The sequence below is a fragment of the Canariomyces notabilis genome, assembly GCF_033297395.1.
Source record: "Canariomyces notabilis strain CBS 508.74 unplaced genomic scaffold N656scaffold_2, whole genome shotgun sequence".
Lineage (NCBI taxonomy): Eukaryota > Fungi > Ascomycota > Sordariomycetes > Sordariales > Chaetomiaceae > Canariomyces > Canariomyces notabilis.
Window position 1 is genome coordinate 1,678,976 of NW_027041824.1, and position 22,731 is coordinate 1,701,706.

The following is a 22,731-nucleotide window of genomic DNA, read 5'->3' on the forward strand; positions in this document are numbered from 1 at the left end:
TTGACTAAGAAACTCGAGCATCGGTCTGAAATGCCTCTCTAGTAAGACTCTACCTCGGCTGCTCAGTCTGGCTACATTTCCACAGCAGATCAAGCTTAGACTGTTGTATCTAATGAGTAGGATGAGCCTTATAACTCACACCTTGACAACTCCGTCAACTCTATATCTGATGCGAACATTACTTTGAGGAAGGTCTGGGAGGTCATCCTTCCCTCTTCTAGCAGATCGAGGTTGAGATGGTCATAAACAATACTATCAGTGGAAAGTTAATTGCAACACACCACCAAGATGAGTCGCAAGGCACTGTTTCAGTATCAGATCTTACTTGAGTTTACAGCTGGGACGTGGTAGCCTGCAAGTTCCTCTGAGAAGTGCTCGGTTCAACTGGGAAGGAAGGCACCAACCAGTCCACGACCCTCGCTAATAGCAACTGCGCCAGACCACGCCTTCCATCATAGTCTCGATTTTGCAAGGGAAACTGCTTCCCATAATATTCGGAATGGATTGCTCAATTCTCTCAGAAAACGTTCAGTTCCCCCCTGCGTTGACCTCTTCCAAGGCCATTCCTCAGACACTGTCATGACCAAATATAGCCTGTCCTTCCGCCTTGGTTCAAGTCCTTGCAAGACTGCATGATTGTTTCTCCGTTGACCTCAAACAAATTCTTCACCATTACAAGTACTACACAATGGAATCACCTGGCCCTTCAACGCCGCCGGCCACCATTGGCCTTGTCCGGGCCGATCTAGCTGAGATGTGGGCAGTTGATCTCCCTCAAAGTCCCAGTCCAAGAATCCCAGCGCCTGCGTTCGGCGCTAGTGACTTCATCGATTTCGACGTCGTTGAAGCTCCCAAGATCGGCCGGCCAAATGCAAGGCGAGACCCCCTTCCAGACATGCTGGCTGGTGCTCTCACCCCAACACCAGCACCGGAATCACCCACGCATCGTAGGAAAAGACCAGTGAATTACCCCTCGTCAAAACGGAAGACGGCGTTAGAGGCGTCCCCAGCCAACTCAACCATTGCCGAGCATCACCAGCAACGTGAGTCCAACAACAGGGTGGCAGACGTTTCCGCGAAAGGCAAGGCTCGGACAAAGCAGGCCAAGATTCTTCCAGAGACTGGTGACGAGGCTCCATCATATATCAAGACAAAGCGACAGAAGCATAGTGAAGATGTGTTCGAGATCAGCGACAGCACAGATGGCGAAGGAGATACCAGGCCCCAGAAGCGGCAAGCCAAACGCCCATCACCCAAAAGTTCTCGCGCTCCGAACGGCAAGACCGCTCAAACTGCTACTGCCGATGACCGTCTGCCAGTTGGCAAGAGAAAAAGGAGCAGTCGAACCTCAAGATTGCAGAACGAATCCGCAGCTCAAAGCGGAAACTCCCGTGATCCAGAACAATGCCAGACTCTTGCAGAGGCGCCGCATGTGCCGCCGCAGCGTAAACCAGAAGGCGGTCCAAGGCGACCTCTACGCGAGAATACATCCGCCATGGCCCAACCAGACCTTGGTGATATAGTACAGGTCGACCTCTCCGGATCACCTTTCCATATCGCGGATGACCTGGCGGGGACGAATTCCTCTGATGATTTGAGGACTCCTCCGCCTCCACCAAGAGCGGATGAACCTGCTATTCCGGCGAAAGCTCGGGGTGAGACAGTCATTAACTCTCACAGTCACGCTTCGCAGGCAAGAGTTCAGCTGGCTTTGGGGTCGACGTCCCCATTGTCTGCGGACCAAATCAGCACTGTCAGCCGACCCAGCTCTATCAGAGACAACCATGATATTGCGCACAACCGGATTCAGGAGACCAGATCCAGCGGTCTTAGTTGGCCATCTCAACAGGCCACGGTGTGCATAACGCGACAGGCCGCTCCTCCCCCCTCTCAGCCCCGGCCATCCCTGCAGCTGGAAGCATCGGCGCTGTCCAGAAAGCTCGCAAAAGGGGATCCAAAACGCAGGGTTGCCGGCAACTTGCTTCCTCGTTCGCAAATCAGTCAGCCTGAAGATGCTTTGCCCTCTGCAAACTCCACGCCAAAGTTGGATGCGGAAGGGGCACGTATGAACCCCCAGAACATCTGGACTCAAGCTGTCATGGACGATTCACCGCCAGCGATTCTGCATAGAATTGTCACTGTAAGTATCTACCTACATCTCTGTCACTTACTGGCTATACGGTGACCGGATACTGATATTCTCTCTTAGCTGTTGCATCGTTCCCTCAAGCCTAAAGAAGAGGTTGTCCGGGATATCGTAGGCGAGTACCAAGAGAAGGCATCACTCCTGCTAGAAAATATGAGAACGCGCCATCACCAGGAGAAGAGTGAGACGCTATCAAGCCTTTGGAAGGCGTCCAGCGCCACCTTTACTGTCCTCTCGATCGCAGAACAGGAGATGAAGATTATCATTGATAGACTTCACGATCTGGACCTGACTCAAACACTGGCGTCTTTCAAACGGACAGATCTGATGGAGAAGCTTGATACGGTCGCTCGCTTGTGCCAGGCTAGGGCGAGCAACTACACGGCGGACGAAAATCGGGCGGGCTCGGAAGCTCATGAAAACGAGGGCTCGAAAGAAACAGATGACGGAAGTGCTGACAGTCTTGTGGAGAATTATCGGCTGAAGCTCGAAGACGGAATTCGCCAGCCCGATGATGAGACAAGCGCGGCATATCGGCAGCTAAGTGCAGAGGCCGACATGTTCATCACACAATGTCTTCAGGGCGGACGCAGGGATAATGCTCGCCCTGATGCTCGCCCGAGTAACAACACCGAAAAGAAGACAAAAACGGCCAACAGAACTACGGATGATGCCCTGGAGGAATTCTTGGACCGAATTATCAACACATTGCAAGAGAGCACTGATGGTGGCTCCAGTCATCCCAGCTGTGATGATGACAGGAAGATCATATAATAATGTTGTTTGCGGCCACAACGGCAAGTACGCTCATCTTGTATTGACTCCTGTACAGGATGTAATGACTCCTGTACAGGAGAGTTAGAAGGGCCGACTCCGCTCCGGGAATAGAGCCCAGACAGCTCCATGGTGATCTGGCTATACTTAGTGGGACACATCTTGACAAACACAGTTCGTTTGATTGCTTGAAATGGCAGTTGTTCAACAGGGGCAAACAATGGTGACAGGCGATCTTAATTCGTTGGAACGACTCAGCATTATTGGGGAAGTTACTAAGAACATGAACAGCGGCAACAATCGCTTTCTGGCAGTCAAATGTTTCGTAGATCCCCAGAGTCCAATGTGGTCTCATTATCCTAATCTAGGTAGACAGCCTGAGAATAACACCGCAAAAGATGGCTGTGACAATAATGCTGATATGGACACCATGGTCCTTGCTACATAGGGTAAGTCCCAGTGGCCTTGCCAAAAGGCCGGGCCCAACCCCCTATTCCTCCTGATCCTAATGACACCAAGGCATCCAAATGGCCTTACAGACAATCATGATAATGCGGAGTCTGGCCGTTTGGCTACACGACGTGCGGGCTCAGATCATCTTACGGTTCTTACCGCATGCCCGCTTCTCCCCTATCCTCTCTCCATTCTTCACGACTCATCCCCTCTAGAACTATGGTCTAGTCTCGTGTCCGGTGGATTCACTCACGATCGATGGTGTATCGGCCTTCATGTCCCAAGAGAAAGCTGCTTCCAGGGCGAAACGGACCGCCACCCAGGAACAGGGGCAGCTCTCGCTGCAGCTCGGGGAGAAAGGATGGCTTCTCAGCGCCACCAGCTGGAGGCGTTCCGTTGTCGTCATCATCATTATCATGATCATCACCACCGTTAGGGTTTTCGGGGTGCCTTCCACCGCCAGCAGCGGCGGCCGAGACGACTACATCATTTTCCTTCTGCTTACCCTGCTGCTCAACAGATCCCAGCTTGGTCAGGACAGAGGGCGGGGGCACTCCGGTGATCTGATCGATTGTGCGTGGAGGCCGGAAGTCGTAAGCCGTGACGACCTCGGTAAAGGATGACTGGTCGATGAGGCCGTCAAAGATGATGGCGTCGATGGGCGTAGCAGGAATAGCCTTGCCCTTGCGGGGCTGATGATCGTCGTCGATAGAAGGTTCGGTTTGATTGCGCTGGCGTGCCATGATGAGGGCTCGCGAGAGCTGGCCGCGAGTCACGGTGGCTTGAGCCGCGGCCTGGACGATGCGTGCAGCTGGCAGGACGCCTGCGCGAAAGGGGAGAGCTAGAGGCATCGTGATGGCTCCTTGCTGATGATGGTAATGGTAATGATGTTGCGTAGGTTTGCTATTGTTGACAAGATCTCTCAACAGGTTGGTTTCTGGCTGCTGAGTTCGGTGAGGTTTGACGGAAAGGGGGAAGAAGAAACGATGGAGGGATAGTAGCGTAGAGGTTCTATATATACTCCTACTAGGTCCATAATTAGATGTTGTTCAAACAATATCCTTCGACTGGTGAAGGTCTGTTCAGCTCTTGTTCGAATAGGCCATCCCAGCCCTCTTCCAGACTGCCGGTGAAGCGCTTGATCAGGTCTTGTTCGGAAACAACTCCGGCAGATGGATAACTTGCTCTGTTTTCACCCGAGCATGTCCCACGCGAGCTGAAGTTGTTTGCCCGTAACTCAGGGACGCCAGGGTTAGCCCAGTGATGTGGCTCAGGGTTGGGGTCCTAGCTACCCATCCAGCCTCCATGTCATTACTGAGTGCCAGTGCGAGAGATGAGATACTTGGCTTGGGGTCTGGTCAGGGTCAGTAGTGGCATAGTGAACAGCAGGCCAATTCCAAGGCCCCTCATAGGCTCATTGTTGAGTTCCCAGACAAGGGACTAGTGTGGGAAAGTCTAGAGAACTAGACAGTTGCTCATGGGCATGGGAATTGGGATGGATGTCTAGTCCTACGGCGTCTTTGATACACTCAATCAACCGGGCAAGAGTGGCATATATCAACTTATATGCACCGGGGAATTGTGTCAAGATCTTGGTGATTCAGAAGAGCTAAAGCTTCATTGTGGATTGATTGTCTTCTAGGCGGCCTGCTGGTTGAATCACATGGTGATTGACAAACGGATAATCAAGCTCATCAACTATCAGCTCGATCATGTCACGACAGCATCTCTCAATTCGGCGTTGGCTCACCAGGTTCACCTAGATGTATTACACTGAGAGTGACCGACCATCAAACCCAGGTTAGGGACCTAACTTGACTCGAACATTGAGCCCCGTGCTGGGGTTGGACCCAGAGTCGTGCACAAATAGGGACTTGCAGTCTCTAATTTAGAGTGTATTTTCCTTAAACTTGTCTGTTTTGGTACCGTAGTGTGGTGAATTGCATCTATTACGACGACAGATGCCAGCAAGCTGGCCAGTTTTGCCAACAACAGCTAGCAAAGAGTTGAAGCTTTCCGTAAGTTCCGTCACAGTGTCTTGAATGTGTACATGTTTGTAGCAGTCTTTAACAGTTTGGCTTCGTTTACTTCATGCCATTATCGGGTCTGGTCCGAGTATCCCTTATACATATGTGCCCCTCAGGCTGGTGACATTCCAAATTCAGTCCATCCGTGTCACAGCGCAGCCAGACAGTACTTTGTCCGCTTTTGAAAAATGATGTACTTGACATGAATAGTCATCGACTCATCGGTGAAGAAGGTAGTAGCTAAGGTACTGCGTGGACTCGATTTGGGCGAGAATGGGCACAAAGATGAGCATCAGGGTGGGAACAGCATGGGGTCATCGGGGTCTACTGTGGGTGTATGAGGTGACGATTCTCGTTAGATATTATGAACTATCAATCTTCGACTTTCTTGTGTGATAAAAGATCAGGCGCCAAATTTGTATGCTAGACCACCCTGCACCCCGGGCCACCTACCCTACACCCCGGGTCCCCTACCCTACAACCAAGTCACCTCCACTACAACCAGAACCAAGTCCCCTACCCTACAACCCCCGTACTTGTTGTTGGTCAGAACCAACTCAGCGCCAATTTCAAATTGGATATGAGACGGCATCATGATTCTGATGGAAACATTGCTAGGTACCTTAGGTACTAGGGACTGTATGTGCTGTCGGGTATGTAGGCTAATATAGTGAGTTCCTTCATCATGTGCTGTGTTCAAGTTAAGCCGGCCTAAACAAGTACTGTAACTCAGGTAGCCAGTGGTATTACTTGCTTGAATCTTATGAGTTCATGGGCTGTTCTCTGCCAGGGAGCCTTCCATGCTACTCTACTCACTCTACCTTATCTAACTGTGAGAGCCACCTGTGTCAAAGGCTTGGTATTGACAACCGAGCACATACCTCGCTGCCCTGGCAAGACTTTGCAGGGGAGATAGCTGGATCCAGGCTCTCGTGAAAAACCGCAGTTCCTTCCTTCAGTCGTCGGAATTAACATTGAAGGGTGTGCATAGTGTAGTAGTGGTTGATCTGGCCGGACGGCAATGATCAAGGGCGATGAGAAATCATGAGATTGGCGTTTTCATTCCAGAACCACAGACAACAACTTCCACGTGCGTTGGAAGCAAAACCGATTTTCCGGTTGGAGGATGAGGAAGTCATTGAGTTCATATGTGGAAGCGCCAGCGAAGCAAGGCCGCGGGCTTGACACGCGACCAGCACGAACACGCCGAGCACAGGATGGCGGGGAACTGGCTGCTGTAAGTGCAGATTTGTCTGAGAAGTGAGAACGCATGTCGTCTCAGTTACATAGGAATACATTGGACGTAAGGGAGCCAAAGACATGCAGAGTACAGACCAATCGACGGGAGCTCTTCGAGCGTCGAGTTTTGGCCCCACGACAGAAATGTGACGTCCCCGCTGGCAGCCCAGCCCAGCACACACAACCCACTGAGCCACTACCGAGAAAAGCTTGGCACGGCAATCCGGGGCGGCACATGTCTCCGATGTGCCCTGATTCGGCACTCCGGCGCACACTACAGGGGTGGCCAGACACTTGCAGGTTGGTGACGTCTACCTGGGTGGCTGCGTCAGCGATTGTCGGCCCGGGTGCTTTTGAAGTATAGGTACGGTAGTTCGTTGAACACTTGGATGTAGATCTGGCGGTCCATCGCTCGAAATTGTTTACATTGTAGAGTAGGGTCCTCCTCTTGCCATGTCTAACTATGAACCTGTGGAAGTGCGCCAATTTCTATCATCCGCAATTCCGCAAGATGGAGAGGAATGTAGGTATGGTGCAAATACAGAAGCAAGAGACGTGTGTAATGGAGTGAACGGCGCACAGCCACAATGCTAGAGCCTGGGTGTGCGCTAAAACTGCGGCCCTCTTGGGTCTCGGCCGGCTTTTCAAAGCCTTGTTGCACTTGGCCCGCACATCATCTTCCCCCGCAAGTCTACTGTTTCGCCTGAGCAACGAAAATCACACGAACATCCAGTTTACACTATCTCGATCGACACACCTAGCATCGTGATCAATCCCAGATTTCTTCCCTTGCTTGCTCCAGCTTGCAGTGTGCTCGAGACGCCATTGTGGAAACTTTGCAGCGACCCGGTAGCTCCTCGCTCAACTGAGGGACTGGACGACCTATTGACGGCATAATACGACTCAGCCTCCCTCTGCGCTGTTTTCTTTGTCTCCTCTACTACCCCGTGCTGTCTGCGACATCTCTGTGGCCTTCGACATCAAGTGGCTGTTCTTGGTCTCCACCGTTCCTCCCGTCCTGGCACCATACTGGTGCCCTGGTCGGTCGCCGACAATAATACGATGCGCTTTCGACAAAGCATGGCGAGGCATTTCGGGGACAGTGTAAGAAGTCTTTCCGACTCGCGATTCAGGTCCATGCTGCGGGCGCGGGGAGGGGAAGAGCCCAGCAGGATATCCGTCACCGAGAGCGCTCAACTGATCAGGAAATAGCTTGGTGTGTCGTCATCCGCGCCGTACCTGTCATGTAGGTTGGACTTTGGCAGCTTTATTTGTTGTTCAGAGACTGATTGCTCTCGACTTCAGACCATGACATTCTTCGTATGTGAATCCGAATTTTGGCTACTGTTTGCCTGCTGCTAGCCGCCATGACTGACTCAACGTCCCAGTGACAAACGAGGACGTCAACGCCCTCAAGCACGATTGGTTAACAGATAATGTACGCCTGCCCCTGCATCTCTAACCTCTTCATTCGGCTCGTGGTTTCAAGCCGCTGACAGACCACGCAGAATATTGCTTTTTGGGAAGAGTATGTCATATATATATCGTTATGTCTCGTGTGACCCCTCGTTCTACGCCTCCTCGGCTTTTACTTGCCGCCCAGCATTCTCCAGGTCACCGTCTCTGACGTGCTTGACACAGATGGCTCGAAAGGGAGATACTCCCAAAATACCCACAAGCTCGAATCGTTCTTCTCCGCCCAAGCATGACGTTCCTGCTGATGCAGGCGGCCGACGTTAAGACCATCGCCAGCGCCCTGCCAGACTTCAGCAAAGTCACGCACATCTTCCTGCCCATCAACGACAGTAGGGAGCGTGAGCGGGCCGACGGCGGCTCCCACTGGTCTCTCCTCCTCGTGTCTGTCATTGACCGGGTGGCCTTCCACTATGACTCGCTCGGCGGCGCCAACTTTTACGAAGCGCAAAGATGTACCGACAGGCTGAGCCGGGTGCTGGGCATCCCGCTCCGGTTCCACCAGCTGGAAGACGCCCCCCAGCAAGAAAACAGCAGCGACTGCGGCGTCTTTGTGTGCATCCTGATGCGGCACCTCCTGGTAAAGCGCCTTCTCAACGCAAACTCGAGCGAGAAGGTGTCCATGTCGATGGCAGGCAAGATGATCGACAGCCGCGGCGGCCGGAAAGAGATGCTGAAGATCGTCGAGTCGCTCCGGAAGGAGGGTGAGAGGCGGCGTAGCGCCAGTCCCTTTGCGTCGTCCCACACCCCGCCCCGCATAGAGTAGGGAGCTCCAGCCCCTGCCCCGCTGGCGAGGAATGATTTATGTCTTGGGTTACACGGCGTTACGGTTGGATTTGGCATTGCGCGACCCCCGAGCGGAGAAAGAGGCCTCGCATGGGTTTTAGAGCCATTCAGCATGGCGTTTATGATGTGCGGCAGGTGGGCGTTATCTGGCGTTTTTGGATCGATCGGCCTGAAGTTTTGAGTTGCAATCTTGCGTAGGTGGCCTTTGGCAGAAAATGGTTTGGTTATAGGATCATGACGAGGGCGGGGAAGCATTCAGCCAGGCTTGCCGCATTTGCTCGCCTTAAAGAATCAAAAATACCCCGATGGACGGAACTGTTCTCGTTCCACGGCTGATTAGTATGATGTTCCCGAGACACTGCTTGCCAAGAAGCGTGACGACATCGTGCTAGAAGCTCAAAGTATCGATATTCATCTCTTGGCTAAGAAAGCAGGATTCTGCTCCATAGTTGCTGATATGAAGCCCCTTAACGCTGCCCAGCGGTTCGGTGCAGTAGACGTCGGCTGTTGCGCCGGCTGTGTTGCCGGGGCGCTTTCCTGAGCAGCAGCCATCTCCGTGTCCCCTGCATTCGCCGCACCAGCGTCCACGCTCGCAGGCGCAGAAGTACCACCGCCGGCAGGAATCCCACTCAACTGCGCCAAGCTCCTCCCAAACCGCTCCATCTCCCCCTTAACGATCTTCTCCTTCCTCTTGAGCGCCCCAGGCCGACTCTTGAGACTCTTGTGCCTTATTTTGCCCTCCTGCCCTTCCCCCTTCTCCGCCTGCTCGGCATCCATAGCCTCTCGGATATCGTCCAACGCCTCGCCTAGCGACTCTAGCGTGGCGACGAGCTTTTTGGACGGCCGCCGCCGCCGCTGCCGCTTCGTTTCTGAACTGCTGCTGCTGCGGCTAACCTTGCTGACCTTGGTGATGCGCGACACAAACGCCGAGTGCTTGATGAGCCGCTTGTCGCGCTTGGTGTTGAGGAAGCCGTCGGTCACCACATTGTCCTCGCGGTGCAGTTTCCGTGGGAGGAGAGGGTCTGCCAGACGTGCCCGCGCCTTTTGCCGCGCAGTCAGTCGCTTTGCGCCGCTGCCGCTTTGGGATGTATTCCGTTTGGCGGTGGTGGAAGGGGCCGTCAGGGCCTGGTTAGATACAGGGTTAGGTTAGTGGTTTCAATTCAGGAGTTGAGTGGGTGGAAGAATGTACCATCTTGGACAAGTGACTGATTTCCTTGAGGAACCGGCGACGGGATGTTTGAAACTCCGAAGTCTTGTGAGATCAAGTCGTACTTCAAGTATGTACTTGGTAAAACGTTCGGAACACAATGGATGTTGGTTGAAGCAGGCAGACCCAGGAATGTGGATGGGAACTTTTTAGTGGGGCTTTGGATGTGTGTGGGGTCGCAGGGAACTCACCGCCCTCGGGACAAGAGCCAAAGTCCACCGACCCAAGGTGGCTTGTCTTATCTCGGTGTTACATAGAGGGGGAGGGGCAGAACAACGGTCACAAGTTCACAAGTCACAACCACAATCTGTCCATGAGACTGACTCCTTTGGTCACTGGTATCCTCCACGGAAACGAGTCCTCAGCTAGGCTCGACGGGTTTGTGAGGTGTGCAGGCTAATTTTCATCATAGCCAGAAGGCCTACCCAGGGCACAGAGCTTGCGGAATCGGAAAATGCGTCTGGCTCCCTCACCCTGACCAAGACACCTAGCAACGTTGCGTCTTGATCTTTCCCTCTCTGTTGAGTCTGGTCCTGAAGCCATGCAGCAGATAACAGAAGATGGCACACATATTAACGGCGCAAATGGTACCACCAATTCTATCCAGGATGAGGACAATCGGCGACTCACAGACGAGGAATTCGAGAGATACTCACGCCAGGTGATCGTGCCAGGAGTGGGAAAGGAAGGTGAGATACTTAATGTGTTTAGCGCATTTTTGTTGTTAGTTTTGCTCACATAGACTAGGACAGCTTCGCCTGATTAACTCACGGCTGCTCATCATCGGAGCCGGGGGTCTCGGCTGTCCCGCTGCTCAGTATGTCGCCGGCGCTGGGGTGGGAACTATTGGAATCGTCGACGGCGATGTCGTCGAGCTGTCCAACTTGCACCGCCAAGTGGGCCACTCCACCTCACGCATTGGCATGAAGAAGGTGGACAGCCTGATCACCCATCTCGAGGGCTTGAATCCCCTTCCTAGCTATATCCCCCACCCCGTACACATCACCCCTCAAAACGCAGCAGATATTATCTCGCAATACGACCTCGTAATGGACTGCACCGACAACCTGGCAACGCGATATCTCATCTCGGACGTCTGTGTGCTTCTACAGAAGCCTCTTGTCTCTGCCGCCTCTGTCCAGAAATCAGGCCAGCTGATTGTGCTAAACTGCCCGCCTACCCCACAAGGACTTGTCGAGGGGAATTGCGCTCCTTGCTACAGATGTTGCTTCAAAAAGCCCCCACCGCCGAGCTCCATGATGTCTTGTGGCGAGGCCGGTATAATGGGCCCCGTAGTGGGAATGATGGGCGTGGCACAAGCAGGAGAGGCCATCAAAATTATCGCGTCTGCTCTCCATTTGACATCCCAAAGTGATGGTCCAGACAGAAATCTCCGACAGCCCAGCCTTTTAATATACACATACGATCTAGAGAGCGCCGTCGGCCCGTATTCCTTTCGGGCACTGAAGATGGGCAGCCGGAAGAAAAATTGCTTCGCCTGTGGCGAGAACTCTACCTTGACACTAGAGGGCATCAAATCCGGGAACCCCAACTACGACCAATTCTGTAGCGTACCAGCATCAAGCCGCAGTCTTCCCCCAGAAGAGCGCATCACAGCGGCAGCGTATCATCGGGCGAGGGAAAGGGGCGAGCTACCAGAGCATATCCTGCTTGACACCAGAGAGAAGGAACACTTCTCTTTGGGCAAAATCGACGGCGCTGTTAACCTCCCATTTTCCAGGTTTCTCATGAAGGCGGCGGCTATCAAACGGGACGGTTCCCCCGTTGACGATATCCTGCCCACCGTGTCGACTGGGGTTGATACCCCAATCTTTGTGGTGTGCCGCCGGGGGTTAGACTCGCAGGAAGCGGTCGAGAAGCTAAAGGAGCTCGGGCTAGACAATGGTGGGCAGAGGAAGATTGTGGATATTATCGGGGGCATGAAAGCTTGGAAGGAGGAGGTTGATCCATCCTTTCAGTTCATCTAACACTCGGAATGCAGGGCCCCAAAGAAACGGGGGCTGAGAGGGCTGGTCGGGGGTATTCATGTTGCAGAGGAAGACTTGAGGGTAATTTCTGGGGATACATGTCAAGAGGAGACTTTCATTAGTCGCTCTGGGGATTCCTCGCCAACTATGTTACAATAAAGCAGGCCCAAAACACCATCAACTGTGATTACCGTCTGTTCAATAGTTCCTACCTTCGCATACTATGACGCATCCTTTTGCAACACCGGGTGGTACTCGCTTATCCATACAAGCAAACTCTCCTTTCCCCTTCATACAGACCCTGTCCGCTTCTTGTTGAACGCCCTCTGATCCTTCAGCCACTGCCGATAGCCCGCCACACTCGAAATCTTTTCACCATAAAAGTCGGGTACTGCCGCGCGAAGTTAGAACCGTGCTTTATCCCAGACAGCAGGACGAGAAAAGGAAAAGGATCACCCACCCGGATTCCGCACCGAACTCGCACTGGGATCAACACGGTGCTTCTTAATACGGGCGAAAAACTCGCTCTCCTTAGTAGCCATAGGACCCTTATACTTGTTCTTGAACGTGTTAAACACGGCCGAGCCCAGGCTGGGGCCCACAAGCCACCCCAGCGCCGACGCGCTCAGCGTCAATCCGCCCAGTGTGATGAGCGGGTCCAGCGGGATCCGGCTCACCAACCAGTCGAGCATGCCCGTGCCCAGCAGGCCCGCGCCCGCGAACCCGCTCCCCAGCGCCGACACTACGCTGAACCCAAATTGCCATCGCCGCCGTGCCTTGCGAAGCTGGAAGAATGTGTTCCAGTCCAGGGCCGGCTGCTCCGGGTGCGCGTGCGCTTGCGCGGCGGCGGCTGCTGCCGCGGCGTTGGCGTCCGCTTCTGCGTCCTGCGTGCCCCCCGCGGCGGGTTGGTGATGGCGGGTGGATGATGATGCGTTGCGCTGGGGTGGTTGGGGGCGGAATTTGGCGACGACAGAGGAGGGGGTCGGCTTGGTGGTAACGGAGGTTGAGAGAGGTCTGGCGGCATAAGCGGACTGAAGTTGTTGTTTCTTCGACGGGGCGGTCATAGAGAAAGACGACGTCGTCGTCAGGATCAGCCCGGCAGAGTAAGGGCATGCGGCGCCGCGCATGAGCATTGGCTGAAGAGCGCCGACAGAGCGGCCGGCGCCCGCACGCAGCATCGTTGTTGCTGTTGGGGCGAGCATCGTGGCTTCGCGAGCAATGTACTGTCGAAAAGCTGCAGTTGCAATTGATGGTATGGACCAGTCAATTAGACCTGAAGGAGATAGCTGAGTAAACGTGAGGCTACAAAGCCTCTGTGGTGGATGACGAAGGGGATGTTGGGCAAGTCGCTTGGTCCAGCAAGGTTGCTGTGAATCTGTGATGGAATCCTTGGAGAGCTGTGGTGGAGCACCGAAGCTTCGATTTTCGCGAGCCTCAGGAACCAAGCATTTGATGCAGGGCAGTGGGCGATAAGCCAGCGATAAGGATAGCGGGTCTTACAAGCTACCCTTTAGCCTCTTTCAGATAGAGCATACGCTAGACATCCTAGTGAATAGCTTATAATCTAGAGTATTACCCTTTACTATGTATAAAGCATTAGTACTTGTAAAGTATTAGTATATCGTTCATAGTATTTAAGGGAGATAGTATATCACTTCAAATATTCTATCACTGAATTTAATTTTGAATTTTGTTTTAAAGTTGCTCTAATATTAATTCAATCCAAAATGAAAAGAATAATATAGAGGTATAACTTAGTAAATGCTTGACTTCGATTTTAAAGATATCAAGAATATAATAGGAACAATATAATCAAGCTTTGAACTAGATTTAAATATTTATAGAATAAGTTTATCTGATTCCTCTATCAAAGTATATAGCATCATTTAGCCTATAGAAATGACCGGCCACGAGATTAAGTGGGGTGCGCAACGGTTAAATAATCGCTTAGGTAATTAGGTAGTAATTTAGGTTGGGGAACTGAGGCACAACTACAACCTCAACCCAACCTCCCAACCTCGCACCTTCAACTGCGCAGCCGCCGTGAGGGCGACGACACGCTTTCTGTGTCTCATTCGGGGACATGAAAGTCGCTTCCATCCTACAACGTCTCTTTACCTTCTTCTTCCTGGGCTGAGGTTAAGCGACACGGTGTTCAACGAAGCGCGTTCCGCAGCCCCCCCTCCAAATCCAACCTCAGCATGGCGACTGAGAGCAGATCAACGCGTCCCAAAACCACGATCGAGATTCCAATTCCCTCCATACGACGATACGTACCCGGTTCTGGCCCGCCGCCACCTCGGATTACGCTAGCGCCCCCCCGCGATTCGACAGCATACATCATCGACCAGTTCGTTCTCCCGACTGAAAGTGATACCACCAAGACCTCCCGGCGCCTCATTCACTACCACATCGGCTTCACCGATCTCCCAGCCGTCAAAATCCTAATACCATGCCATAAGGTACTGGATTATGTCTCGCCGCGCGAGCTGGAGGATTGGGAGTACCAGAATGCCGAAAGGAAAGAGGAGGAAAGGGCCCGCGAGGCAGCCGAGAAGCAGCGCGCTGCCGCGAAGAAGGCAGCCCAGGCTCAAGAGGGTATTCCCACACTAACAGTGCTCAGTCCTGCAGATGAAGCACTACTCCTCGCTAAAGAAGTCGCTGGCCCCTCACTGTCAACACCCCAGAAGAGGAAAGTGGCCCTGGCGCTAGCCGCTGAGACCATGGGAGATACCAGCAGCTACGAGTCAGATGATGCTGCCGTACAACGGCAGTTATACGACGATGCTGGGTCAGAAAGTGAGGGGATCGAAGGCGATTTGGATGAAGAATTGGAGTCGGTGGATCAACTGGCTGCTCCGTATGATACGTCTGGCGTTGTGACCCCTTCTCGAGCTGCCAGTTCGGCACCACTTCCCAAACACCCGTTTCCCACCGTAGTTTCCATGGAAGCGGGTTTTCTAAGCTCTGGCTCCGGACCCTCCAGCATCCACTCGACCAGCGCACCTACTCCTGGGCAGGTACATCCTGCGTGGGCGAAAGCCTTGGGGTTACCAAAGCAAGCCGAGCAACCACTTAGCACCCCGGGCCAGAACGGCCACGCAAAACAGAATGGCTCTCAGCAAAAGTCAAATCCCAAGAACGATTTGAACAAGCCGCAAGACCAGTGTCACTCTTTCAAATCACAAGTTCCAGTCCATCCTGCAAGATCGCGTGGCGGGGCCGCAAGGAGCAGTTCGAGGGAACTAACGTCTGGCTTCTCAACACCCAGCGCAGCAACCAAACCTCCGCTTCCTTCAGAATCATCCGCAAGCAGGCTAAAGGGACAGGAACACAAGGCGCCACCTAAAGAGTCATCACTTAAGATGGGCAAGAAAAGAAAACGCCCAGAATTCCAAGATGAACCAGCCGTGGGGGAAGAAGCCGCAGATGGCGAGTGGGAGATAAAGGAATTGCTCGATGATGGGTGGGTCATTGAGCATGGGGTGAACGTCCATAAATATTTGGTTTTATGGGAGGGTGATTGGCCGGAAGATCAGAATCCTACCTGGGAGCCGGCGGAAAATATCCGAGACCAAAGTCTAATCAGACGCTACGAGAAGAGGAAGAAGGCAGGCCTGCCAAAATCCTTCAAAAAGGCGCAGAAAACCTTGCACCATTTCTTCTCGGGGCCCCAGTACTCCAGCGTCGCTGAAGCCTTCGAAGGCGGCATCGATGAGCAGGCTGGGCTCGATGCGCGGGGTCTGGACAGCGATGCGGAGCCCCCCGATGAGGAATTTGTCGTGACAGAGAACGCCGGTGATCTCACCAGGAATGGGATACAGCCGTCACCAAGCTTCCGCTCGTTCGACAACATGTTGGCGCGGTATAACCAGAGCTTCCCACGAGCGTGAGCAAACCGGTATACCTATACCAGTCCAGTTCAACAAGATCTCAATCCGAGAATTGTCGTGGCGCGGGTCATACAGCACCACCACCAACCAGCGGCCCGGCGTCCACGGCACGTGGTCTCTACTAGGACATGCGGCAGTGGCACGGCAAGATCATCTGACCGAATAGAGAACACGTACTCTTGAAGCGGACAGTCTTTTAGAGTGCTTTCTCTCGGTCAGTCGTGTTGGCGGCATCGAACCCCCACTGCTTCGGATAGCGGTAGATTCATCAGGCTCTTCGCTGTTGGAAGCCGCAGGTGTCGTGGGGGTTGGGGAGCGGCAATCCTGGTATATACGTCGGGCATCACCAACGCTGTTTACTACCAGTACGGATTCCAGGAGGGGAGGATTCCCAACGCGCTGTACTGTACATACATATGTTGTGGGATTAAACCCTAGAATACTACTCCTGACGGCCGGACCCGCTGGCATACCAAGCCAAGCAGAGGGAGTTGATCAGCGGACATACATATTGTCATGTATATGATGTGCTCTTCCGAGTGCCAAGGAATGGCAGCGAATCCTGCTTAATGGATCTGCGCTATGCTAGTACCCGGGCACGCCGGGGTAAATAGGGCGGGAGAAGTGTAACGGTCGGATTACGGTCCGTCCCGGCCCGCAATTCGTGAAGGGCCTACTCGGAAGCCCAGGCGACGCCGCGATTGACGAAGGGACTTAGTTGGGCACCCCTTTTTTCATGGGGGCAGGGGTGGCGGTGGATTTGCAGCCGCTTTGGGAAGGTTTTAGGAACAAAAAGGGGGCTTCTTTCGTGGTTGGGCTCAACTTGTTAGGGGGTTCTAGTCCGGCTGCTTTACTCATTCGAGAAACAAAGTTGTACGACCCGGGTTTGGTCTAGACTCGGACGGCTATGTGTACTAACATTGTGAATTACATACATGTAGGTACCTGAGGTGGCTTGCCCAGACGGAAGTGACCCCCACGGAGGAAACAGCTTGCTTGGTAGTGCAAGCCTCACTACGGTACCTTATGTACCAAGTATATTCAAAGCTGCCATTATTGGGGTGATACTGCCCGCTTGGCGAGGATCATGATGTTTGTGTCCCGACTCGGACGCCCCGCCAGCCGGAGCGGAGAGCTTTTTTTCGCGGAAACGTCAGGCCTAGGTATTGGTCACTGGTGAGATTGTGAGATGGCGGTGAAGGATAGCTCAAGGGAAGGCTGCGCCCGGTTGGATTGGAATTTGGGAACGGGAAGGAGCTTGCCGGCGGCGATGGTGAGGGTTGACGGCAAGCGCGGGATAATGAGGATATAAAGTGCGAAATCGGAGGTATGGGGGCACTGCCGGAAGCCCCTGGGCTAGATGTCGGCATCCCGTCGATCGTCACTGGCTCTCTGCAGCTTCGAATGGATCTGTATGGATTGCAATGTGTTGGCTCGTTGTGGCGTGTTTGGATCCATTGAATTTGAATGTACAGCACTGGTGCACATACATACATACCGACGTCCAGTACATCTCGTGGGTGGGTGTGTTGTCTGTTCAGTTCAGCCAAAGAGATTAGTACGTAGCAGGCCCCTTAAGGTCTCGCTGTGGATACCTCGATTGACGTGTATGTGCACACAATGTTGTCAATGATAATTTACTTATGACTTTCCTCCGCAAGGAAGAAAGTTTGAATACTGCTCTTGCTCTGAGCAAAGCACAACAGAGCCTTTGTTGTAAGGTGGACAGGGAAATTCGGAGGCATCTCATACTTTCCTCCTTAATTGTCGAGTTACAGAGACAAATTGAGAATTACTTCATGTTGCGCGGCTCGTACCACGGGGTTCGGGTGTTTACACATACATATAGACATCGACAATTACAAACAAGCGCGGGATCCTTCCCGCTCAAGGCGCCTTGTAGCTGCAGGGGGCTGCATGGTCGGGTTGTATGCATATGGGCGGGCGTGGGTGGCCGTAAGACTGCAGCGGTGGGCGTGTAACCCACCTACCCTTGAGGATTTAGGTGATTTGACTTCGGGTTTCAAGCTCTTGCGGTGCAACAGTGGAAAGATCGGTAAATACGAAGGCTAAGTAGTGACGGACTCGGAGTACGTGGGAGCAAACAAACATTGGCGATGAATGTAACCTAAGTGGAAAAGGGGCAACTTCAGGCAAACCGCCCGGGGGATGACGGCTTTGAAAACTCGAATATTCCGTCTATTCCACACGCCTTCTATGATATCAAAAGCTTGCGCAATCTAATTCGTCTAGGTAGAGGAATTGTCCGACCAGCGAACCAGTCAAGGGCAATGTCATTGTCGGTTCAGGTACACTCGCTGGCCAGTCAGGGTGGCCGCCAGCATTCCCATCAGTCTTTTGCCGTCCACATTATGCTCATGTTGTAAACGTCATTGTAGCATGGATGTGTACTTCGGGTGCCCATCTGCAACCGTAGTGTCATCCGTCCCAGCTGCTAACCTCTCCTCAATGGCCAAAACACCAGCCATGCCCCGCTGAATCTCCCTCACTGCCTCGTCATCCTCCTCTAGCCGCTTGAAGGGGAGCCTCGGCTCGACACAGGACACCTCCCCTTGGCCGTGGAAGAAGGGCATTGCCGCCTTGACTCCAACAAAGCCGTACCGAATGGCCAACCAATCCGCCCTCGCAACCTCGAGCTGCAACTCCCTAGCCTCCTGCAGCCGGCCCTGCTCGAACAGCTCGCATATTCTGACGCACGCCCTGGGCGCGAGGTTTGCAAAGCCGCTAATGGTTGCGTGGCCACCGGCAACCAGACCCTGCAGAATAAAATCCGCACTGCCGCCGGCCACAAGGAAGTCGCCCTCCCTCCTGCCAGGCAGCTTGGGCACGTCGGCTACCAGCCTCGCAAGCTTGCCCGTGTTCCCGCACGTCAGCTTGACGCCAACCACCTTGGGGTGCTCGGCGATACGCAGGATGACATCCGAGTCCAGGTCCAGGCCGTTGGCCGCCGCGGGGAAGTTGTACACGAGGATCGGAATTGGACTCCGGTCCGCCACGGCGTGGAAGTAGCCCACGATCTCGGCCTTGCTGATGATGCCGGCGTAGTAGCCCGGTGGGAGCACCAGGGCGTGCGTGGCGCCGGCCTCGCGGGCCTCGCAGCACAGCGCGACAGTCTCGCGGACTGAGCTGGCCGCGCACCCGGCGATGATGGGCACGGGCGCATGCAGGCTGTCGGCTGTGTGCCGGACGGCGTCGACCACGGCTTCGATGACGGTGCGCCGCTCCCGCCGCGACATGTGGACGGCTTCCCCGTTGGAGCCGTGCACCACCAACCCGGCGACCCCCGCAGCCAGCAGGCGGGCCGTGTGGCGCTGTATAGCGGGCACGTCGATCTGATCGGCGGCAGTGAAGAAGGCGAGCATGGGCACGTAGACGCCGTTGGGGAGACGGGTGAGCGGCAGAGCCGGGTCTTGTGTGGCGTCGGGTTCGAGACCGCTGTGGGATATGCTTACGGGCGTGATGGGCATGGTAAGAGACGGCGTTGATTCCATTGTGATGGTACGGTATGTGACTCAAGTGGGAACACTTGTTTATTAGGGAGTGATGTATGGAGAGGGTTGCGAGGTCCCACGGGACTGTGGTTACGGTGTCAATGATATTCAGGAGAACTCGGACAACGAGTAAAGGGCTGGCTTGGGGTATTTATGTTCCGTCCAGGTATTTGTAGACAACGGAAGCAAATTGGCAGTGGGGAAAGTCAGTTGAGGAGACCAGCTGGACGCTGGGTGCAAATGCCAAATTGACGACCTGAACCTTCAAGGAAGGAGACGAAATGGGTGGAGTTTGCCCGTGGAAGGATTGGACAAAGAAACAAGGCAGTCACACCGCGAGAGGCTCTCGCTCAGAGCCGGTCAACCACTAGATCGACGGCAAAGCATTTACGTCGCGTGGGGGTTCCGGCTGGTCTGATTCCCGCAGCACACAAGCGCAGGCTGTGCACAGGGGCGAGGTAACCCGAAAGCCTATGTTTCCCTAACAGCGCAGCGCAGAGCTCGGCTTCGGGGCTTGCGTGGCATGCCGTCAGCCAGTTGGCCATCATCAGGGGCGATGCCGACCCCAATTCTCACTGCGATCCGACCGAACCCAAGCCGGCGGGTTGAGAATTGGGCGTCGCCTGTTGGGTGTTGGGCGAAGACGCTAAGGACCGGGAAGGAAATCCCGAATGCATCCTCGGGCGGCCGAAGGATGAGAACTCGGTACGAGACGGGGGTTATGACGGGGTCTGGTGCCATGCGGAAGTTCCAGCGCGCGAGATGGATAGGATCAACACTTGTGGGCGTTCAATGTCAACACCACCTGAGGTGTGTGTTCTCATCGTGTGCTTTAGATCCACCGAATGTAACGTTATCCGGAATTAAAGACGGCAGTTGTACGAAGGCACATTGGATGGCGGTTTGGACGCTTGGGACGCGCACATACGAAGTCGTGTATTCCGTAGCACCTGTGGCGGGCAAGCGGCATCGGAAACGGGCGAAAGAAAGAATCACCACCTTCGCAGGCGCGTCATTGGAGTCTTCGATGTTGACCCCCACGCCCGGTCGGAAGCTGAAGTGGAATTTGCCCCTGTCCCGAAAGAAAGTCCAACCCCCCGCTGTTGTTCAGGGGAAAATCCCAACCTTCCAGCGGTCAAGCGCGGCTTCCGTGCCCTGGCCAATTGGCGAAATGATCGCCTGCCCCACCCAGTTCCAGCAGCTCGGTCATCACTGCCGTGGGGGGACGAAAAGGCAATTGAATGTCGAATGCCGGATTTTGCACCCGGAGGCTCAAATTCGGGAGCGCATTCGGGGTTGTCTGCGATTCTGCATGTTCTCCTTTCGAGTTAGCCACCCTCCAAGTTCAGGGGCAACGCAACGCTGACTGATGAGGTGGCCTCGTGCAGCCCAAGAGGCGGCTAACGCCGGGCACTCTGCAGAACTAATGTCTCACGTGAGGCATCTTCTCGAACCATTTCCCCTGTCTCGTGGGGGCCTTTCCCCGGATTCACACCCGCTTACGGTGTCGCGATTGGCCCATGGGATTGAGAGACGGGGCACCTCACTCACTAACACTAACGTACTCCGTACAGTGCAACTGCAATTCCACCACAGAGTGAATTGCCAATCATCACAATTTGAATGGAGCTTGAGGCTCGACGGTGGGAAGGAGTAAGTCATCGGGATTTGTTCCTGTTGGCTCCAAGCAAGCCATGTGACCACTGCTTCTCTGCGTTATCTTGCTGAATCTCTCGCAACGCCATCCCGTTGGACTACGGAGGTACAGTAATCGTCATTTCTGACATGATCCTCGCTCCCAGCCTAGGCTTACTTTTTCTCCTTCAAGAATTCTTTCCCCTAGACCCGAGTGCTTTCATATCGCAGGCCTCTCATCTCTCAGCCGGCAATCCGTCGAGCCAGTCCAGCAGAGAAAAGACTTGCGCCAATCCCTCCGCGACCATGTCCTCGAACATGGTTCTCCAGCAGTTCGCTGCACGTCCGTCAACTTCGTTCCTCTCAGGCGGGATGTCGTCGAGCCAGTCCAGCAGAGCTCCCCCTTGTTCCAGTAGGGCTTCTCCTTGTTCGAGCAGAGCTCCTCCCAGTGCCATTACTGCCATGACCAAGTGCTCGAGTCTGATTATCACGTGGTTCGCTGGATGTCCTTCAACCGCGTCCATCAGCAAACCGAAGACCCAATTAGCGAGTCGGATTCCGCACTCCAGGAGTCGCCGCCGTCCCTCCGAACCAGAAGAAACTGAACAAAGTCAGCTGGATCCATGAAGTTGATAGCTTGGTTATGAGACTAGTTAACCTACCAGATATGCCTGGCAAGGCATTGATCGCTTCGTCGATGGAATCGAGGATCCTGTTCATGACCTGGCGGCATCCCCCGCGACCGACGGCTTCCAGGACCAAGGCGAGAAGATCAACGCAAATTGCCTTGACCAGATTGCAAACCACGATTAGCAGGATAAAGCTGATGCAAAGCGCCAGCACTTCTCCGATAATGTCCGACGAAACGTCAAAGGTCCATAGGATAATGCTGAACAGAAGCCAATATGCTCTTTTCAACCCCGACACCAAGGCCCAGGCTGCATCAAGAAGCCATCCAATATAGCAACCCAGACTGAAGGACATGCTTTGGTAATTGCCGGAATAAATGGCGATAACGAGATCGATGGTGGCTGCAAGCAAGATTGCTGGAGCACGGTGGAATACCCGGACGATCGCGATGGTTACACTGGCGATGCTGTGGATTACCGATGCGTTAACCAGGAGGTTGATGAAGGGCGTTGCGATCTGAGGAAATATAATAAGCAGCAAGGCCAGCAAGACCACCCAAGGTGGCAAGTGTGCGGCCATAGTTCCTCTCGCTTGGTGGCCCCGACGCGGAGTTGGCACCAATCTTGAAGTTGGGGTCGCTGACAGTGCTTAGACAAAAGTTCTCCTTGTTTAAGCTGGGTCCCTTCTCTTGTCACCGCTTTCAAAAAAGATGATTGTTTGATGGGTAAGTAGAACAGGAATAGCTAGACGACTGAACGAAGAACTGGTTCAGGTTGAAGGATAACACGACGAAGTTATATGCGTTGTTTTTGGCTGGCTGCCATGCAATCTCTGACATGGTAGTGATGCCACCGACTTCCGATGAAAGGTCTCTCTGAGACACGCCTTTGAGTAGCCCGTGACCACCAACACTCAATCACCAGCCACATTCTGTTTACTTATGGCATATGGCTGGGTTCGGGTGAAAC

At 53.8% G+C, this 22,731-nt stretch overlaps 11 protein-coding genes across 11 annotated transcripts; 4 read left to right on the forward strand and 7 right to left on the reverse strand.

Moving 5' to 3' along the window:
• Positions 1–688: 688 nt before the first annotated feature.
• N656DRAFT_794867 (uncharacterized protein) lies at positions 689–2,920 on the forward strand (the record flags this gene model as incomplete). Its single annotated transcript, XM_064817346.1, has 2 exons — positions 689–2,140; positions 2,210–2,920. The coding sequence occupies 2 exons, from the start codon at positions 689–691 to the stop codon at positions 2,918–2,920; spliced, it is 2,163 nt and encodes a 720-aa protein (XP_064674143.1).
• A 608-nt stretch (positions 2,921–3,528) lies between these two features.
• On the reverse strand, positions 3,529–4,224 carry N656DRAFT_765514 (uncharacterized protein; the record flags this gene model as incomplete). Its single annotated transcript, XM_064813409.1, has 2 exons — positions 3,529–3,584; positions 3,627–4,224. 2 exons carry the CDS (start codon positions 4,222–4,224, stop codon positions 3,529–3,531), a joined length of 654 nt encoding a protein of 217 aa, XP_064674144.1.
• Positions 4,225–7,719: 3,495 nt separating this feature from the next.
• On the forward strand, positions 7,720–8,878 carry N656DRAFT_794869 (cysteine proteinase; the record flags this gene model as incomplete). The annotated part of the gene is made up of 6 exons (XM_064817347.1): positions 7,720–7,743; positions 7,852–7,885; positions 7,945–7,959; positions 8,028–8,077; positions 8,148–8,167; positions 8,281–8,878. 6 exons carry the CDS (start codon positions 7,720–7,722, stop codon positions 8,876–8,878), a joined length of 741 nt encoding a protein of 246 aa, XP_064674145.1.
• Positions 8,879–9,240: 362 nt separating this feature from the next.
• N656DRAFT_774878 (uncharacterized protein) lies at positions 9,241–10,216 on the reverse strand. The gene is made up of 2 exons (XM_064814360.1): positions 10,088–10,216; positions 9,241–10,023 (listed from the first exon to the last, which is right to left on the reverse strand). The coding sequence occupies exons 1-2, from the start codon at positions 10,088–10,090 to the stop codon at positions 9,310–9,312; spliced, it is 717 nt and encodes a 238-aa protein (XP_064674146.1). The 5' UTR covers positions 10,091–10,216; the 3' UTR covers positions 9,241–9,309.
• A 116-nt stretch (positions 10,217–10,332) lies between these two features.
• N656DRAFT_774879 (uncharacterized protein) lies at positions 10,333–12,452 on the forward strand. The gene is made up of 2 exons (XM_064814361.1): positions 10,333–10,794; positions 10,853–12,452. The coding sequence occupies exons 1-2, from the start codon at positions 10,647–10,649 to the stop codon at positions 12,091–12,093; spliced, it is 1,389 nt and encodes a 462-aa protein (XP_064674147.1). The 5' UTR covers positions 10,333–10,646; the 3' UTR covers positions 12,094–12,452.
• On the reverse strand, positions 12,183–13,521 carry N656DRAFT_774880 (Pam17-domain-containing protein). The gene is made up of 2 exons (XM_064814362.1): positions 12,554–13,521; positions 12,183–12,484 (listed from the first exon to the last, which is right to left on the reverse strand). Exons 1-2 carry the CDS (start codon positions 13,293–13,295, stop codon positions 12,384–12,386), a joined length of 843 nt encoding a protein of 280 aa, XP_064674148.1. The 5' UTR covers positions 13,296–13,521; the 3' UTR covers positions 12,183–12,383.
• A 773-nt stretch (positions 13,522–14,294) lies between these two features.
• N656DRAFT_700848 (uncharacterized protein) lies at positions 14,295–15,986 on the forward strand (the record flags this gene model as incomplete). The annotated part of the gene is made up of 2 exons (XM_064810897.1): positions 14,295–15,220; positions 15,410–15,986. The coding sequence occupies 2 exons, from the start codon at positions 14,295–14,297 to the stop codon at positions 15,984–15,986; spliced, it is 1,503 nt and encodes a 500-aa protein (XP_064674149.1).
• A 75-nt stretch (positions 15,987–16,061) lies between these two features.
• On the reverse strand, positions 16,062–16,590 carry N656DRAFT_258902 (uncharacterized protein). The gene has a single exon (XM_064809029.1). The coding sequence runs from the start codon at positions 16,455–16,457 to the stop codon at positions 16,137–16,139; it is 321 nt and encodes a 106-aa protein (XP_064674150.1). The 5' UTR covers positions 16,458–16,590; the 3' UTR covers positions 16,062–16,136.
• Positions 16,591–17,065: 475 nt separating this feature from the next.
• N656DRAFT_774882 (uncharacterized protein) lies at positions 17,066–17,365 on the reverse strand. Its single transcript, XM_064814363.1, has one exon. It carries the CDS (start codon positions 17,354–17,356, stop codon positions 17,072–17,074), a length of 285 nt encoding a protein of 94 aa, XP_064674151.1. The 5' UTR covers positions 17,357–17,365; the 3' UTR covers positions 17,066–17,071.
• Positions 17,366–18,171: 806 nt separating this feature from the next.
• On the reverse strand, positions 18,172–19,826 carry N656DRAFT_774883 (aldolase). The gene has a single exon (XM_064814364.1). It carries the CDS (start codon positions 19,496–19,498, stop codon positions 18,377–18,379), a length of 1,122 nt encoding a protein of 373 aa, XP_064674152.1. The 5' UTR covers positions 19,499–19,826; the 3' UTR covers positions 18,172–18,376.
• A 1,543-nt stretch (positions 19,827–21,369) lies between these two features.
• On the reverse strand, positions 21,370–22,342 carry N656DRAFT_794875 (uncharacterized protein; the record flags this gene model as incomplete). Its single annotated transcript, XM_064817348.1, has 2 exons — positions 21,370–21,734; positions 21,796–22,342. The coding sequence occupies 2 exons, from the start codon at positions 22,340–22,342 to the stop codon at positions 21,370–21,372; spliced, it is 912 nt and encodes a 303-aa protein (XP_064674153.1).
• Between the last annotated feature and the right edge of the window lie 389 nt (positions 22,343–22,731).